This window comes from Cydia amplana, chromosome 21 (genome assembly GCF_948474715.1).
Source record: "Cydia amplana chromosome 21, ilCydAmpl1.1, whole genome shotgun sequence".
Taxonomy (NCBI): Eukaryota; Metazoa; Arthropoda; class Insecta; order Lepidoptera; family Tortricidae; genus Cydia; species Cydia amplana.
In genome coordinates this window covers 1,299,638-1,319,440 of record NC_086089.1, presented here as the reverse complement: position 1 = coordinate 1,319,440, position 19,803 = coordinate 1,299,638, and the positions used below count along the sequence as shown (strand labels likewise).

General features: G+C 38.7%; 2 protein-coding genes across 3 annotated transcripts in view; one reads left to right on the top strand and one right to left on the bottom strand.

Moving 5' to 3' along the window:
• Positions 1-483: 483 nt before the first annotated feature.
• On the bottom strand, positions 484-4,713 carry LOC134658124 (uncharacterized protein K02A2.6-like). The gene is made up of 2 exons (XM_063513730.1): positions 4,646-4,713; positions 484-3,443 (listed from the first exon to the last, which is right to left on the bottom strand). The coding sequence occupies exon 2, from the start codon at positions 3,430-3,432 to the stop codon at positions 484-486; it is 2,949 nt and encodes a 982-aa protein (XP_063369800.1). The 5' UTR covers positions 3,433-3,443; positions 4,646-4,713.
• Positions 4,714-6,101: 1,388 nt separating this feature from the next.
• LOC134658021 (dipeptidyl aminopeptidase-like protein 6) overlaps positions 6,102-19,803 on the top strand; it is a 205,773-nt gene continuing 192,071 nt past the window's right edge. For both annotated transcript variants that reach the window (XM_063513622.1, XM_063513621.1), the window contains exon 1: positions 6,102-6,180. The gene's annotated coding sequence lies outside the window, so the exon portion shown is untranslated. The remainder of the gene's footprint in view (positions 6,181-19,803) is intronic.

Genomic DNA, 19,803 nt, shown 5'->3' with positions numbered 1-19,803 from the left:
TTTACCTGTAGTGGAGTGCGGAGTGCTGTTGTACATTATTAGGTATTCTAGGAGATCATCTTTCCAATTCTTTTTTTCTACCTGACTGATTCTCAGCCGTTTAAGCACATCTCTGTTTTGGCGTTCGACTTCGCCGTTCATCTGCGGCCAATAAGGAATCGTATTGTATATTACAATATTGCATTCATTGCAGAAAGTCTTGAAGGTTTCGCTGGTAAACTGATTACCATTATCGCATGTTAGAGTCGCAGGATATCCCAAACGGGAGAATATTTCTTTCAGGACCCTGACCGTGTCTACAGCCGTGATACTTCGCATAATCTTGATTTCTTTGTAGCGACTATAGTAGTCGATGAGAACCAGTAAGTAATCGTTTGATGGCAGAGGTCCTAAAAAGTCAACCGCGACATCGATCCACGGTTCGACTGGAAGCTCTCGTCTCTTAATAGGGTGTGGGGCGTTCGGTGCTGAAACGACTGTGCATCATTTACAGGCCTTAACTCTGTTTTCAGCGTCTCGATCTATCTTTGGCCACCACACTTTGGTTCTGAGACGAGTCTTCATGGCTACAATGCCTGGATGACCTTGATGTGCAGCTTCCAGTACTCTGCCTCGAAGTTCTTTGGGGATAATCAATTTGTTCCCTCTCAGAGGAATATTTCCTTGGAAACAGATCTCAGCTTGGAAAACTTTATAAGCGCTGACCGATTCATGCCATTTGTTTTCATAGATTCCACTTTTAAGCGCCATTATTTCTTCATCTGTGGCACAGACGGCTTCAATTTCTTTAAGTGGTACTGCTGTCGGCCTGCTGTATTGTACGATAGCATTAATATAATTTTCATTGTCAAACGGTTTGGGACTGATTGATTGGCAAAGCCGAGAAATGGGGTCGGCAATATTGTCCTTGCCTGGCCGGTAAATCACCTTGTACTTGTACGCCTGCAACCGGAGAACCCAGCGCTCTATACGTGCGCATGGTTTAGATCTGGGACCAAATATGGTTTCCAAGGGCTTGTGGTCGCTTATAATCTCAAACTCTTTGCCGAACAAATATGTTTTAAAATGTTCGACTGCCCAGACGAGGGCTAAGGCCTCTTTCTCGGTCTGGCAATACCTTTTCTCACAGTCGGTTAGGCTCTTGTTACCGAACGCTATGACACAGGGACCATCTTGGCCTATTTGTATCAGTACGGCCCCAAGGCCCACTGGAGATGCATCAGCTACTATTTGCGTTCTGTCAGCTGGATTATAGTAGCCCAGCGTTTGTATATTTGACAACCTCGCTTTTAATGTATCAAACGCTTGTTCTTGGGAGCTAGTCCAATATTTACGAAGGTCCGTCGTTTTGCTCAATTTAAGTCGTACAAGCTGACGAAGGGGCTCCGTTAATGATGCCAAATTAGGGATCCACTTTCCCACATAATTAACCAATCCGAGAAAACTTTGAATCTCCTCGACATTGGTTGGTCTCTTCGCCGACTGGATGGCTTGGATATATTTATCCAGGGGTTTTACCCCTTTAGCAGTGAGTTCATGGCCAAGGAACTCAATTTTATCTGTCTTGTAAATGCATTTGGTTTCGTTCAGCAGGACGTCGTTGTCCTTCAACACTTGTAGGACTTTCTTAAGCCGTGTGTCATGTTCTTTTTCATCAGATCCGTATATAATGATGTCATCGATGAAGTTTGCAGTGCCTTCACATCCTAACAACATCTTCTCTAGCACCTTTTGGAACATTTCCGGCGCGCATGACACCCCAAACATCAACCTTTTGTACCTAAATAATCCTTTACTGGTGCTGAAGGTTGTAATGTGCCTGCTGTCTTCGTCAATCTCCAGTTGATGAAAAGCGTTTTTTATGTCAAGCCGAGAAAATAATTTCGCTTGTCTGAAATGAGGCAGCAATTCATCCATCGTAGGAAGAGGGTGGTTCTCCCTTATAATAGCTTCATTAGCCCTCCTCATATCGATACAAATTCGAAGGTCACCATTTTCCTTGAGCACAGGTACCATAGGCGATACCCATTGCGAAGGACCGTTGACCTCTTCTATAATATCAGCTTCTTGGAGTTCGGTCAGTTTTAAGTTTACTTTTTCTTCCAAAGGTATCGGTATTCTTCTATACGGTTGGATAACCGGTTTTACCTTATCATCGATTGGGATTTGAATTTTAACACCTTTGAATTTGGAAAATGTACTGATGTTGTTAACCGGTATGCCAGTCTGAAGAACACCGAGTTGTTTTGCCGTTATCCTTCCCAAGAGGTTACGCGACCCGTTTCGAATGACATATATGGTAGCCGTTGTTTCAAGTCCATCACGAATGTATATCTGTGTTTCGAATCTCCCCATTACATCCAGTGGCGTTTTACTGCCATAGGGCACTAATGTCTTGTCAGGATTTGCGATTTGATTTGAGGTGTTCACGTTATGGCTCTTTAAATATTCCCACGTTTCATCAGTAATGATATTGCACCTACATCCAGAGTCTATCAACATCTCAATAGTGACACCACCGACCTGACAGTTGATAACTTCATCATTATCCAGATGGAATACGTAGTCCACTTCTTCAGTTTCCTTTTGTGAGTGGTCAAACTTTTGCCTTTTTGCTTTATCAAATTTTTCATTTTTTTTGTGTTCAAATTTCCGCTTTAATTTTCTAGTTTTGCAGTAATCTTTAAAATGTCCGACAATACCACATTTTAAACATTTTTTGTCCCTAGCAGGGCATTCCGGTGCAAAAGACAAATGTTTATTGTTACCGCATCGGTAACAAGTCTTCGAGGTACCTCTAGCTGGTAATTTCTTAGTGTCAATTTTATTGATGTCCGATTTATCCATGTCAGCCTTAAATGATCCGGTTTTCCCAAAACTGTCTAGTTGCCTATTGACAGTCTCCAGTGTGGTAGCTATAGTGATCACTTGGTGTAAAGTGACACTATCGCCGGCCGACAAAATCTTTTTCCGTAATTCAGAGCTATTTCCTTTCTCAATGATTTGGTCGATTAAATGTTCGTCCTTTGCCATAAATTTACATTTGTCAGACTGTTGACGAAGTCTCACAAGAAACGCTTCAAACCTTTCGCCTTCATCCTGTTTCATAAGTCTAAACATGTAGCGTTCATAATATCTACTCTGCTTAGGAGAAAAATAAGCATCTAATTTTTCCATAGCCACATTGTAGACATCCACGTCATCAACTTCTTCGGCATGAGCACCCGGCAAATTGTAATAGACTTCTTGCAGAGCAAGGCCACCAAGATGTAATAAGGTGGCCCGCTTGACCACGTCATCATCAATATTAGCGGCCAGAAAGTATATCTCAAGCGCCCGTTTCCATTTCTCCCATCTTACACCGACGGAAACCGGGTCGCCGCCACAGTCGAAATGGTCTAAACTTGGAATTGTTGATGTTACTTGTGCCATTTTGGTGCGATCTGCAACAACAAGTGATTCTGTATAGTCTAATTTGCAACTACACAGGATCCATTGCGCGCCTAGTCAACATTCACCACATGTCCACATCACACATGACCACCATATCTCGTAAACATCCACAACCAGGGTCTGTCATATTGACCTTTCGTATAACAGTCTTCCAAATCACTTCTATATACGGCCTGTCAAATTGGCCTCTAATAACTCAGCAACCATAGTCTATCATATTGACCTTCCATATAAAAGTCATCCAAATCACTTTTATTATTACGTGGTCTATCAAATTGACCTCTCATATATAAATATAACTTTAACTCGGGCAAACCATGGCCTATCTAATTGACCTTTCATATAAAGGTCTTCCATAACACTTTTAATATCTACATGGTCTGTCAAATTGACCTTTCATACCCGTACAACAAAACAATAACAACAGTGAAACTATGGTCTATCGTATTGACCTTACGTGTAACTGTAATACCCGCCATAGGTAGGTACCGGCATGGCCCATCGTATCGACCTCTTAAACCAAACGATTAATATTACCGTACCTACCCTAAGATCTTATTCACTTAAATACAGTTATTTATGTGTAGGTACATCAACGTACCGGTAATGACTTTTATAACATTCGCAAGCATTTCTTGCCTATGAAAGCGAATACCATTCTATTATTTAGCCGTTTGGTAGCACGCGTCATCACAACAAATAGCGGTGTAGTTGTACCTAATAATTATGCACCCCAAATTAATTATAACACCGTTAATTTAATCCGTATTTTAATGTAGTAAACATGTTGCAATACAAGTGCTAGAAGTGACTTAATTAAATCTGATCTGATCATTCATTAACGGTACTTTCCGATCATACTAAAGTAAGCTGATTTCCATCTAAATAGGTAGGTACTTATGGTTTCAATGCAAGTAAACAACACAATAATGCATGAATGCTCCGCGCTGCCCGTCAGCTGGTGCAAATTTCGTAAACAAGACAATTACCACCTTTTCTATCACTCGAGCCGTAACGAATAAGTAACAGTCGTTGTTTACTATTCATATTAGGTATATTAATTTCATAGCTAATAAACAACACCTCGATATAAAGTTCGCTTCCATTCGTACCTACATTTTTAGCTAGGTAGGTACTTACTTAATGTTCCTTCCCTTTCCTTTAATTAAACAATTTTCCTGAATGTACTTACATTTTCCTCGTTCGCCACTTGTAAAATACACAATAACACCACAGAGCCACTCTCGGCACGACCGCTCGGCGCCACGGTTAACAGTCAACTCCCCCCACTCCTGCAGGTGCAGTATACTACAGTAAGAAAGTCTACGTTTAAATAAAGAATTAGGTTTCTGATTGGCTTAATTTTAATATGATGGTGGATGAGCGTTCTGTATGATGACGAAGCCTGCGCTGTGGATCTGAATGAAAGTATACCTATGCTGTTATTATTATGTTGTTTAATAAATAAATTCAATTTCAATAAATAAAAAAATATATAATTCATAGGTTCAAAATTAATTATTATAATAATGCTTACATAAATAGATAATTACACATTTTCTGAAGGTGAATTAAAAACTATAAATAAAGTCCATTTATTGATGCGTCCTGGGCCCATAACCTGCAGAAAGAAGTATTTTATATCAAAGTCAATATAAAAAAATACGTTATTTCGATTGCTAACAAGTACGTGTATAGTCTATTAGCTTTTGCGTTTTAATTTTATGGACTAAATATTATTTCTAGAGAGAACAGTTAACAACTGTGTCATGTCGGAAAGTTAGTTAAAAAAATATTATCCTGTGAAACAGGTTAACAACTTTAATTAGTCCACTCCGTGCGCCAAATAAGGATGCAAATACTCTGAACAGTAAGTGGAAGGGGGACGGAAAACAATAGAGTCGGGATATTCGGCGTGGGAAAATGTTCAGTGAAGGTATTGCTCAGTTTGTAGACCACACAAAGGATTCGGGGTCGTGGTGGCAATGTGGGTGGTTACCCTGTTTTAGGGAAGATTGTGGTAATGTGGGGAACTTAATAGTTCTTACTTATATTGTTGTGGAAACTTTACATAACAATAAATAATAAAGTCGATGGAAACGTGAGTTTGACTCAAAAAACGTCGATAAACATTTTGAGACAGTGCGCAACCCTCAGTGCGCGAGCAAGACTCTTACATGCCTGGTTTTATTTTTCTTTATATTAATCAAGCTGAATGCTTCCCCTTACCTAATAATTCTCTATTAATTTGGTCTAAAATTCGTGTAAATAGTCGCAGAAAAGGAAAAAGTACAGCAAATACGACTCCAGCGGCCGTGACTTAATCGCCTGCAGTACTCGTAGCATACGAGCGCTAGAATTCGCTCCATCCGAGCGGAAAATGCGTCACTACAAACGCGTAAAAATAACCAGGAAACCCGCACCCGGCGCTGGCAACACCGACGGAAAGCCGGGAACCGGGCTCGAGCTTCAGTCGGTCGCCGGATCTCGAGCGGCGTAGTCACGCCGAATCCCACCGCGCTCAAATTCCGCCAAAATAGAACACCGAATTCAATAAACTGACATAAAAACAAAGGCCATTTTCCAAATTAGAATTAGTTCGTTCGTTTTTCGTACATATTCCTTCGCGTGTGGACTTTTGGTATTTAAAAATGGAACTAGGCTAGGGATGTGCGTAAGGTTCGAGTGAAAACGCGTTAAGTATTAATAAAAGCCTGTTCACTTCAGGTGAGTGTAAACATTTAATATTGATGAGATAATTTTTCAGGGAAATGCCTTAGCATTTAGATGGTAAGCAAATGACTTGGAGATTATTTTTTATTGTTCTTTTGTTATGAGTTGGAGACATAAGATTACGACTGTTGTATTAAGGAACAAATGGATTACTTTATCGTTGTTTAATACCAACTTGGGGATTGTCAGGAATTAAGTAAAGATTTAAGTGATCTTGACGAAAAATAATTTGTAAAGGTCAGTGCTCGAAACGTAAAACCATGCTTCAAAAAGTGACTTCAAGACACTTAACGGGAAAAATAAAGTTAGTTAAGTTATCAGGTTTCCTGTTGTTTCTAATAGATGGCATTCATATTATAGCTTATTTGACTTATTTGTAGAAACGCATCTTCTGCATTAGCTATACTCATAATTACACATCGGTAACTCGTGGCATTTAGGTAGCACTTAAAAGATTAGTGATGAGCACACATCGGTAAGACACGTCTTACCGATGTGTGCCACGGCACTTATGTAGCACTTGACAGTTTCTAACAGACTAGTGATGTGACAATGTTCTTCCTATACGAGTCGAGAAAAAGAAACCACAAAAAAAGGAATTAATTAAACTAATCATAATACACAGAGAGGGCAATAGTTATTTGTACAACAAGAGATCAAAGTTTGATATTTCTTCGAGTGCTTATTTTGAGTCCCGTGCAAGCGAAAGATTCTATAGTAGAATGCGATTTTGCTCACTGTTTTTAAGTAGCAAAGTACCCTTGTTCGAACTGCTGAGGTGAAAATAATGTTGATGCCTGTCATTAACGTCAACACTAATTGACCATTTGACTAAGATAGTTGTACTAATTTAACACATTCATTGCCAGTGCGGGCTACGCGCTACCAGCGTAGCTCCGATGACACGGGAATAACCGTATCTAGCGAAAAGCGCCTACTAACAGAGAACTCGCCTAGCGGATTGCTGGCAGTGAATATGTTTAAGCTAAATCTACGGTTTCACTCACGTATGAATGCGTTTTAGTGAATATGTTAACGCAAATCTCGAGTAAAATCATAGTGTATTTCTACAAAAACATGAAATGTAACCACACTTATTCAACCTAACGTAACGTAACGTACGTTAGGTAACGGAGCCCCGACCGGCATGCAGGCTGAATTTTAAAAACTTTGATAAAAGTTGCATCATGTAGGTACTTACTTAGTTTAAAAACTTCGACAGAACGGTGCATGACGATGACGTGAACTTAGGGGAGGTAGTAGGAGCCGAACGGTGTAGTTCTACGAGTAAGTTTCGATCAATTGAGAATCTTCTATTTGCAATAAACTTTGGCGAACGTGAGATTAGCTACATTTTAGATTTTTTAACGTTATTTTAACGAACACTGACGCTATTCGCCAATTTCGCCATCCGCATCGATGTAAGTAAAGGTGTTTAACGAATATTTTATTGGTCTTCAGCGGCAGTATCACTTCACGAAATGGTACTTTCGGGAAATGCACAAGTTATAAAAAATACTCAAACCACTCTAGGTAGTGTAGGTACATGTCTATGAATTCTATGATAGTAGAAGAGTTTTCTCGATCCCAGGATCCATGATTTCAGCATCAAATCCTAACGAATCACAATAAAACGAACTGTGATGTACATAATACTGAACTCCAAAAACCTCAGATGGCTCAGATAATATCTTGAATTCGGTAAAAACGGTTTAACTGTGGCTAAAAAATCTATGTTCCTACCTAAAGGCAATGTGTAAAAAATGGTAATATTATACTACTATACAAAGTAGTCCTATACCTAGCTATAAGAATACTTGCTATACCCTTTATAGGGTGCCATGTGATTCTATGTTTTTATTGTACCAACTATGTACCATGGTTCGCAATATACCATTTCTGATTTCTGAAAAAAAAAAACATGCGCACAATTTTATTATTTCATATCGAACCCCGGGAACTCATAGGAATAGGCACGAGCGATAGGAAATGGTACGGAAATGACTCGTTTGCTTGATTCCGTAATGCTGATCGATACAGGGTAATTTGGTAGATTAAGGACGGATCCAGTCATCAGCGCTAAATACTGATGTATGGGTTAATTTAAACACATATTATTGTAAAATATGTAAGCAGAGTATATTCAGCACAAGAGTAAAAACAAGAACAAGAATAGAAAGAATAACAAGCACGTCAATCACATATGTCATATGCCGTCGGCCAGGATTACAATAAGTAGGTTACTATTCTACAGATATGAAACCTCTAACACGCCCTCTTAATCTTGGACGACTTCCATCAAGTCCTGAACAAAAGACTCGTGTTTACAATATGGCAATGCCTTCGTAAGTATATCAGCAGTCATCTGCTCAGTAGGCATATAAGACAACTCTATGACGTTATTCTCAATAGTCTCACGAATATAGTGATATCTAACGTCCACATGTTTAGATCGTTTGTGGAAAACTGGATTAGTAGCCAGCTTAGCAGCAGACTGGTTGTCACTATACAAAGTAACAGTATTACTACGACCTGTCAACTCAGCAAGAATCGCACGGACGTATACCGCCTCTTTAGCAGCTTCAGACAAAGCTATATACTCCGCCTCGGTAGACGACTGTGAGACACAAGATTGCTTGTAACAACCCCAGGAAATGACATTCTTACCTAGCTTAAATAAATACCCCGTGTATGATTTACGATCCGCCCCGTTAGCCCAATCAGCGTCAGTAAATCCAAAAACACGAAATTTATCATTAACATCACTTTTCCTGTACACAAGACCTAAATTCATTGTACCTTTCAAATAACGTAATACACGTTTGGCCGCAGAAAAATGTTCAGCTGTGAAACGATTATTAAACTGACTAAGAAAACTGGCAGCAAATGAAATGTCAGGTCTAGTGGTCACAGACAAGTACATCAGGCAACCTATTAACTCCTGATATGGTAGATTACTATTGTGGGTAACATTATCAGAAAACTTCAGACCTAAGTCTAAGGGCGTCTTTGCGACTTTACAGTCTTTCATACCGAACCGTTCGAGCATCTTTTCGATATAGTTTTTCTGACTCAGCTTCAACTCACTACTAGTGCGATCTACTTTAATGCCTAGCATATGTTTAACTTCACCTAAGTCTTTTATAGTGAAGTGAGACTTCAGTGACATTTTCAGCTTATTTGCAAGCTCGTCACAATCGTAAAATACGAAAAAGTCGTCTACATAAAGTGCGATAATAATGGTTCGCTTACCCACACGGCGACTGAAGATACAGCTCTCGTACTTGCTCTGCGTGAACTTCTCTGCGTGTAAAACTTCCTTTACCTTATCGTACCAGGCGCGGGACGCCTGCTTTAACCCATACACAGCTTTCTTGAGTCTATAGACTTTATGCTCATTGCCTTGTTTGATGAATCCTTCCGGCTGTGACATATAAATCTCTTCACTCAAATTGCCATTCAGGAAGGCAGTTTTAACGTCAAGGTGATCAATCTTCAGATCTAAGTCGACCGCAAGAGACAGCAACATTCTCAACGAACTATGTCGAACAACAGGAGAATACGTATCCATATAGTCAATTCCGAACTTCTGGGTAAACCCTTTCGCAACCAATCGTGCTCTATAACACGCTATTTTTCCATTAGCGTCGCGTTTTATTTTGAATAGCCACCGGTTCTTCACAATATTTTTGCCCGCCGGTCTATCAACAAGCTCCCAAGCCTCATGCTTATTAAATGAATCGATCTCATCCTGCATAGCTTGTCGCCACAGCTTGCTATCACTCGACTGCAAAGCCTCCTTGACAGTTGTCGGCTCACATGCCTCTACATCGAGTGCCGACGTAACATTACATCTCGGTAATCTGGGTCGTAAATTATAGACTGGTCCGTCACCATGCGGCTCCCTTGAAGCACCGCCTGTATCAGTAGATGAACTCGGCATCTGCGCGTCCGCCTCAAACCAAACATCAGGTACTGCTGGCCTCTCCGCCTCAACCTGAACCTCTACATTTGGTAGCACTGGCATCTCCGCCTCAAGCTCGACCACAGGCTGATCTTCCATAAGACTCTCTTCATCGGTAGCTCCGCCGTCACGTACAGGGAAGAATATCTCCACCGACCGTTTACTGGTGGCACCTGGAAAAATTGTTTCATTAAAAACAACATCACGACTACGAAAAACTTCATTTTTCGCCAAATCGTACAGCCTATATCCATTACTCTCATAGCCAAGAAAGATACAACGCTTGCTTTTGGGTTCAAGCTTATTCCGCTTCACTTTATCAACATGAGCATAAGCTTCACAGCCGAAGACACGTAAGTGTTTCAAGCTCACCTTCCTCCCTGTCCAGGCCTCCTCAGGAGTCTTGCCCGAGAGCCTTTTTGAAGGAGACACGTTTATCAAATACGCTGCCGTACGAGCAGCTTCAGCCCAAAATTTGTGATCTAGGTTTGACGTGTACAACAGACATCTTACTTTTTCCAGAAGGGTACGGTTGAGCCTCTCGCTGGCTCCATTCATTTGAGGACTATACGGAACTGTCACCTGGTGGACTATTCCCTTACCTTTCAAAAAATTGTCAAGTTCTCTGTTCACATACTCGGTCCCGTTGTCAGATCTCAGGGCTTTCACTTTATCACCAGTTTGAGTTTCAACTAGAGTAATAAAGTCTTTCGTGTACTGACTCACCTCGCTTTTGTGCTTCAGGAAATACACGAACACCTTCCTCGTATGATCATCCAAGAATGTCAGGATGTACCTCTTGCCTCCAAGCGAATTCACCGGCAACGGACCGCACAAATCAGTGTGAATTAAATCCAACCGATTTGCAGCCACAGACTTCTCAGGACTGCTGACAAAAGGAAATCGCGCTTGCTTTCCTTTCAAACAAACTTCACATGCGACATCTTTACAAGGGTCGTCCTGAAAACTAATATCATTAGCAAGTCCCTGCCTCAAAAGCTTCATATTCTTGCCACTCAAGTGGCCAAGACGCTTATGCCAAGTTGCAGTGCTAATAGTCACGTTCGCCCTTAGACTAGAGGTCTGAAGTTTGTACACACCTCCTACGTCATTTGCCTTAATCAAAACATCGCTCAACATAGAAATTGTACAACCATTAGTATCAAAATGTACAATACAACCATTCTTAATCATTTGAGAAACAGATATGAGATTAACAGACAGTTTAGGTACAAACAGCACGTTAGTCAACATCGCCTTATCCGACAACTTAACATTACCTATACCTGTGCACTGTAGTTTATCTCCACTAGCAATAGTGATGTATCCACTCTGCGATCTAAAGTCTGTCATCAAATCGCGCCTGCTAGTCATGTGATTCGTTGCTCCCGAGTCCACATACCACGAAGATTCAGAGTAAGCTTCAGTGCTGTATGCTGACAAGTCACAGTAGCCTAAACAACCAACGTCGCTACGACAGTTTTTCTTCAGGTGACCTTTTTGTTTGCATTTCCAGCACCACGGTTCTCTCTTACGATCAGTAGTGTCCTTCGTTTTAGACTCGGCCTTGTGCCGTTGCGCTTTTCTCGTCCAGGAGTCACTCGTAGTAGCGCCTTTTCTCATAGAAGACAAGCACTCACTCGAATATCCACGAGTAGTCCACCGTTGATCCTGCAGCAATTTGGATTTGACAAGATCGGCCGTAATGACAACTCCCGAATGCTCAAGTGCCATGATCATGGGCTCGTAGTCCGTCGGTAAACCTTTGAGCATCAGCGCACCAAGAAACTCGTCATCAACTGGTTTGTTCATATTCGCTAATTGTTGCGCTAGCGATAAAATCCCATTGACGTAAGCTTCCATGCTGTTGAAGTTCTCAAGTTTGACAGCGCACAAATTCTGGAGAGTTCTCACTCTAGAACCGAGACCTTTATCATCATACGCACGTTCCAGTGCATCCCAGGCGTCTTTCGCCGTGTTCGCCGACATCAAATGTACGAAACAAGACTTCTCGACGCTCAAACAAATCTTTGATTTTGCTTTTTCGTCACGTCTATTTCTTACCTCGGGCGTTGTAGTGTCGCCCTCGGCGTAGCCGCTTACACAGGTCCATAAATTGTCGTGTATCAAAGCATTTTTTATAACAAATTTCCATTCGACGAAATTTTCACGTCCACGTAATTTTTCGTGTGAGAAATGATTATTGTTACTTTCCGACATATTCACAACAACGGTAAACTATTTTACGCTGACCATAACCTGATGTATGGGTTAATTTAAACACATATTATTGTAAAATATGTAAGCAGAGTATATTCAGCACAAGAGTAAAAACAAGAACAAGAATAGAATGAATAACAAGCACGTCAATCACATATGTCATATGCCGTCGGCCAGGATTACAATAAGTAGGTTACTATTCTACAGATATGAAACCTCTAACAAAATAACGAAATCGACGAAATGAATTGAGGCAATGTCTTGAATATAGTGAATATATCGTTCAAGGTATCTAACATATCTTATACCTTTAAACAAGCAATTCTTGTATATTTATTTATTTATTCCTATATATATTTTTTTTGAGGATCTCGGAAACGGCTCTAACGTTTTCGATGAAATTTGCTATATGGGGGTTTTCGGAGGCGAAAAGTCGATCTAGCTAGGTCTTATCTCTGATGGGAATTTCAGAGTATTTATATGTCTCCCATATATTATCTATTTAACTAATCAAATATTAGCCTGAGACCTACTGATAATAGTGATAATCAAACTAAGTTTGAATTTTATTAAGTGTGCATGTACACAGATTTGAAGTCACAGATTTGAAATTTTGTCACTTTTCGAATAAATGTAATGCATTAAGGTTCCAACATCAACACACAATATTACTCCAAAAATCACCTTGAAAGTTTAAGATAAATCAGTTAATTTTATACCATTTAATGATAAATATTCATATTTTCAGCGAAACCGCAGTAATAAAATATAAAGCTGCGACCTCATTACGGCCCCACTGCCTAACGACTCGGCTCGACAAGTGCGTGCTTCTGTTCCAACGCACGGGGGAACTCTGATTACGCTAATTACACAGCTTAATAAGTATTGCAAAAAAAAAACATAATAGAATGGCTAAAAATTACACGCATGTACAGTCGCCATCAGATCTGTCGGAGCGATCGAGGTGTTCAAAAATATTAGAACACGCACTCTAACGCCTTGACAATAGAGGCGTGTTCAGATATTTTTGAGCGCCTTGGCTGCTCCGATATATCTGATAGCGACTGTACAGTCAACCAATATGATTCCTAGGCCACTTAGAACCATTCACCTACATACGAGGGCTGTTTGATAAGTACCCGTTTATGAAAAAAATAATCAGTTGTTTTTGTTTATATGCATTTATTTTTCTTCATAGTCTCCTTTTAACTCTATACACTTGTTCCACCTATATTCAAGCTTCAATAAACCATCCAAAAAGTATGATTTCGGAAAGTCATTAAAATAGGCCTCTGTGGCGGCAATGACTTCGTCATTTGATCCAAATCGCTTACCACCGAGCCATTTTTTCAGGTTGGGAAACAAAAATAAATCGCATGGGGTCAAATCTGGAGAATACGGGGGGTAAGGCAATAGGGTGTAGCGTAATTGTGTTAATTTAGCCATCACAACTCTAGACGAATGAGCTGGTGCGTTGTCGTGATGAGACAGTACTTTTTTATTTTTTAAATGGGGTCGTTTGTCCTTCAACCCAGCGTCAAATTCATCCAATAAATTGGCATAATACTGCCCTGTTATCGTTTTCCCCTTTTCTAAGAACTCAATATGTATAATACCCTGCGAATCCCAAAAAACGGTCGCCATGACCTTTCCAGCCGATGGAACGATTTTTGCTATCTTTCGCGCAGGTTCACCCGGTAAAATCCACTGTTTCGACTGCCCTTTCATTTCCGGGGGGTAGTGGTGACCCACGTTTCGTCTACGGTCACGAAACGACGCAGAAACTCCTTCGGGTTACGTTTGAACACGGCCAAACACTGCTCCGAAGTAGTCAGTCGGTTCCGTTTTTGCTCCTCCGTGAGTAAACGCGGCACCCACCTCGCCGATACTGTCTTCATACCCAATTTTTCTTCTAATATGTTTTGTACCCGCTCGATTGGAACATTTACAGCATCAACGATTTCTCGAAGTTCAATTCGGCGGTCGGCTAAAACGATATTTTCAATTTTCTTAACCATATCGTCTGTAGTCACCTCAATTGGGCGGCCTGGGCGATCCTCATCAAAGACGGTTGTTCTCCCCCGCTTAAACTCGTTAAACCAGGGCCCCTATTCGACATGTGCAACTGTCAAATTTCGCGTCATTTGAAATTCAACTGTTGAAGTTCATTTGAAGTTCATCAAGTGCTGAAGTTCATTTGGTACAAACAATAATTTAACAAAAAACAACTTTGTTTTATTATTACTTTAAGGTTTATAATGGTTTGGTTTGGTTGTCACCTAACTGTGGATTGCTAATGTCAAATTTTGACAAGTAATGATTCCAAAGGTAGACTTGGTTCTCTATGACCTTCGGCACCATCTTGGAGTTTTTGACGTGCGAAAGGGTAATTTATAGCAAAGAGTAAAACTTTTTTTTTTCAGTACGTAAGTTTACATGAATTAATGACATCTTGTGAGCGATAGACCAACGAATGCGCTGTAGGCGATGCGGCGGCGAGTAGTGGAACTTACGTGACAATTTCCATCAATCAAAAAGGGACTACATTGCTGATGGTCGATAAAGGCTATTAATAATTGAATTTTAACAGCAAGAATGCCTTATTGACAAGCGATCTTTTTGTTGAACCCACACCTACACGTCAAATAATGCTTGCTCCACACATTCTCCTATAAACGCTCAAAATTGTTAAAAAAATGAAACAATTTACTCATCACCTCTCTCAACTCAAGCTGCCTATTTCTAAACCACGTTAATAAACCACAAGCCTCCTGTTGGAGCTGAGATTTAAATATTTTAGGTAAATATACCCGTCTCGCTAACGGAAGCGGCACCTAAAACTAATGCGATAAGGACAAGGTGAAAAATCCTGCGTAAAAATCTCAAATATCGAGGTCGAGTACGAAACCTCCTGTTTCCTGTTTACTTTTAACTGTTTCCTCCTCCAAAACTTAACCAATCGTAACCAAATTTGGAAATCTAAATGATTATGAAATTATCTGTGTCGGACCGTTTTGCTTTTTTGGCTAATTGATATCAGTTTTGAATACCACGCCTCTCATTGCGGCATAGTCAATTAGGCCATTTTGGCCATTTTTGAAGGGCTCTAGCGCCTTAAAAAACAAAAATATCAAAAAAAGCAAAACGGTCCGACACAGATATTGACAATATTAATCTGTGTTAAAAAAATCATTGCTCTAGCTTCAAAACCCACGGAGGAAACAGTCGAGTACGTTTGTATGGAGAAATGACCACTCCTGTTGGCTCTTAACACATTTCGTAAACCACATATTCAGAAAAGTCCGTATTTTATTACTAAGTGGAACATGAATAGCTTGTATTACTTTTTTGGCATAAAAGTAATCTAAATTAGTCAAAATATTTTGACTAAATATTGCGCTACTGCTACCTACTATATAGGTACCTACTACCTTAGTAACTTGGTAACTTTGTCAGTCACCAACTATTTTGATGCTACCTACAAAGAGCATCAAAATAGTTGGTGACTGACAGGTCAGGCTTCGGTCTTGGTAAGTAATATAGTCAAATACAGTAGGTCATAAGACCTAACATTACTACCAAGACCTAAAAGTACCTATTGTTTAATATGTATCTACTCAAAGATGATTTTTAATTAAAGGAGATTAAATACATATATGTTATTCAACTACAAATAAAAAAATTAGATCTATTTCAGTTTACACATTTTTTTTCGTTTAATTTTAATAAAACATTAAAGTTTTTAAGCATTCAACTTTATTTAATTTTCTTCACTTTATTATTTTCTGATATTTAAGTAGGTATGGTGTTTCAGGTTGGTAACAGGAAATAAGAAAACCACACCTCTCCAAAAACTCTGCTGGTGATTCACATCTGTAAGTTTAAATATGAAACATGATAAAAACACTTAAATTAAAAACTTAATGTCTGGGAGACCGAGTTTTGCTCGGGAAACATATAATAACCCAAAAATGCGCGTTTTCCCAGAGATAAAACCTAGCTAGATCGATTTTGCGCCCCCGTAAACCTCCATACAGCAAATTCCATCTAAATCCGTTTAGAGCCGTTCCCGAGATCCCCGAAATGTATATACATATAAATAAATAAATAAATTTACAAGAATTGCTCGTTTAAAGGTATTAAAAACTTATAAATAAATTATTAGCCCTAAATCCTGGTAGTGAGTGTAGTGACCTACCAAGTGCGGTAGGGTGCCCTTCTGCAGGCTGCCCGCTTGCCCCGCTGGATAAGAATGCTGATCCGCATCATCAAAAGCATACAGATATAAAGCGCTTTGACAGCTCCTCATAGAGGCAACGCGCGCTAGGCCGCACGCCATAAATCTAAGCTAAAGTCTTAAATTCGAGATCATGAACATGAAATATTGTTCGCTATAATATTAAAATCATAGGTATTAGACCTATGATTTTACTATTATAGCGAAAAGTTAGCAGGAGACGGCCGTGCCGTGGTCGTGATAGGTACAGCATGCGTGGACCAGACAAGCAAACCCTGAATTATGTCCCTACCTATTTGACTATACCTTTGTTCACCTATGTATATTTACTCTTCTTTCCAAGATAATCATCTTTTTCAAGATGTAACCCGTATAATCGGGCTGTATAATTGCCTTAATTTTTTTTACACAAAGTTGTATGTAATCTTAATTCGATAATTAATGATGTTTTACATATTTATCATATACTATTTTGCAAATTTTTCTTGGATATTTGTACGTTGTTTATTTCGATTGACGATTACTATGACAGCGTTTTTTTTTTTCTTTTCTGGCATTTACTACAGTAGCCAGTGTCATGTCGATATAAAAACACTTTAAAAATGGAAAGGTTGAGTCCTCAATACAGTGACATTATAACTCTAACAAGAACCATCCAAAGGGGGGTGGGGGGAAATTTCGTTATCTGCCTCTCTATCACTCTTGCATATACGAGCGAAATTTAATGGTGGCAGATAACGAAATTGGTATCGCGGCAGGCCCTCTTTAAACAAACCGCCTTGATTCATCAATGTTATATTTATTAGGAACAAACGTTGACTGCCGACTGTTCTATATATTATACTACTCTTTGCTGCCCACTTCTAGCGCTGGCGGTACACCGCGAAAATCAGTAAAATGCTGCAAATGGTGTTAAAGGTCTGAAAATCGGTACGATTGATCTTTAGGACATTTGAAACAATTTGACCCGAAGCGCCAACAAATAAAAAAAACGAGAGGAGTTATGACGTCATGTTTTTTTGTATGAAATAAAAAAAAATGTTTAGAAACCTATCGTGTATGGTATTAAACGAAAGGGCTTTCTGAGCCAATGCTAAAAATATATCACATAGTTACATTTCAGTCATTTTGTTTAAATTATAATAAAAATAGTTTTCAAAACATACCAAGTTTGGGCTTCTCCAGATACAATACCATAATTTTTTTTTTGTAAAATATACCTTTAATTATCCCTAATATCCTCATATCTAACCCTAATAAAGCAATTTTGAAATTATTTACATTTAGGTTTTTTTTTTTAATTTTTCAATTTTACAAAGTGTAATAATAGCCCTGCCGAATTACTCAATACGAGTAATAATGTCATTCGGGTAAAATAAGAGTATTGAAACTTGCTTTTTCTACTCCCGTACTTTTATTTGTCATTTAAAGGGTCGTGCACACACCTTTAAACCCCTAACTTATCAACACAAGTCTTTAGTCTATTCCCCAAAAAAAATATTTGTGCATACACGCAGTATCTTTTTGGCACTTTTACGATACTTCGTGTAATCACCACTTAAAAAATATTGTATGGAATACATTGTTTCCAATCTAATTTTAATTGTCATTTCTGACAGATGAGTAAACCATATACATGTTTTGGTTAATGGTACGATTATTTTCATCTTTATAGGGCTGTATCTCCTAAACCGTGCGTCGTAGCACAAAAATAATCAAATTTACGTTCCCCTTTGAAACTCCTAAGTAATATTTAGAAAACACAAAAAACAAAAAAATAAAGATTTTTTTTATAGGGTTGTATCTTCTAAACCGTGCGTCGTAGCGCAAAAATATTAAAATGTTCATTCCTCTGTAAGAAACCCTAATTAATATTTAAAAAAAACACAAAAAAGAGATTAAAAAAGACAAAAAAAAAACTTTATAATGCTGTATCTCCTAAACCGTGCGTCGTAGCGCAAAAATAATCAAATTTTCGTTCCCCTTTAAGAGACCCCTAAGTAAGATTTAAAAAACACAAAAAAAGAAAAAGAAAGAAAAAAAAAGAAAAAGAGGAAGAAAAATATTTATAGGGCTGTATCTCCTAAACCGTGCGTCGTAGCGCAAAAATAATAAAATTTTCGTTCCCCTTAAGAATCCCACGCACTGAACAACCTATCACATTAGGACATGAAACAATCATCATCATCCATTTTTATTATTATTTCATTGCATTTCAAAGTAAGTGCTTGGTCGTAGAAAAAGTATTGTATGCAACGTTGTTTAACTGAGTCAAAAAATACTAGTGGCGTCTTTATTAACAATTTTCGGTTGTTGTTTGTTGTTATTGTTACTCACGCCACTCGCCTTTTTTGACCTCTCTTAAACAACAGTTGCATAAAATACTATTACATGTTCCTTTGGTAATATCTAAGCTTTAAGTAAGAAAAAGTTCTGATGAGTGGGGGGCGGAGAACTCGGGAAAGGGGGGACGTTAAAGGTGAGTTTTTTCGGTTAATTCTTTCTTAATTATTACATAGACAATTTTTACTACGACTTATAGATTCCGAGATATAAGCGACTTTCTGAAAAAAACCGTTATATATTAATTTTATGCTTTCTTTTTAAATATTTAATTGAGAGATTCATAGATCACACTATGTAAAATTGAAAAAAAAAAAAAAAACCTAAATGTATATAATTTCAAAATTGCTTTATTAGGGTTAGATATGAGGATATTAGGTATAAGATTAGAGGTATATTTTACAAAAAAAAATTTGCCGTATTGTATCTGGAGAAACCCAAACTTAATTGGTATGTTTTGAAAATTATTTATATTATAATAAAAAAAAATACTGAAATGTAATGATGTGATATATGTTTGGAATCGGCTCAGAAAGCCCTTTCGTTTAATACCAAACACGATAGGTTTTTAAACAATATTTTTTTATTCCTTACAAAAAAAGATGACGTCATAACTCCTCTCGTTTTCTTTTTATTTGTTGGTGCTTCGGGTCAAATTGTTTCAAATGTTCTACAGATCAATCGTACCGATTTTCATACCTTTAACATCATTTGCAGCATTTTACTGAATTTCTCGGTGTACCGCCAGCGCTATATAGGTATACTTGGTCAACCAGATCTTGACAGTAGAAAAAGGCGGCAATTTTGAAAAATGTAGGCGCGAAGGGATATCGTCCCATGGAAGATTTGAATT

Coding starts and splice junctions, on each gene's coding strand:
- LOC134658124 (XM_063513730.1), bottom strand. CDS start 3,432: ATGGCACAAGTAACATCAACAATTCCAAGTTTAGACCATTTCGACTGT.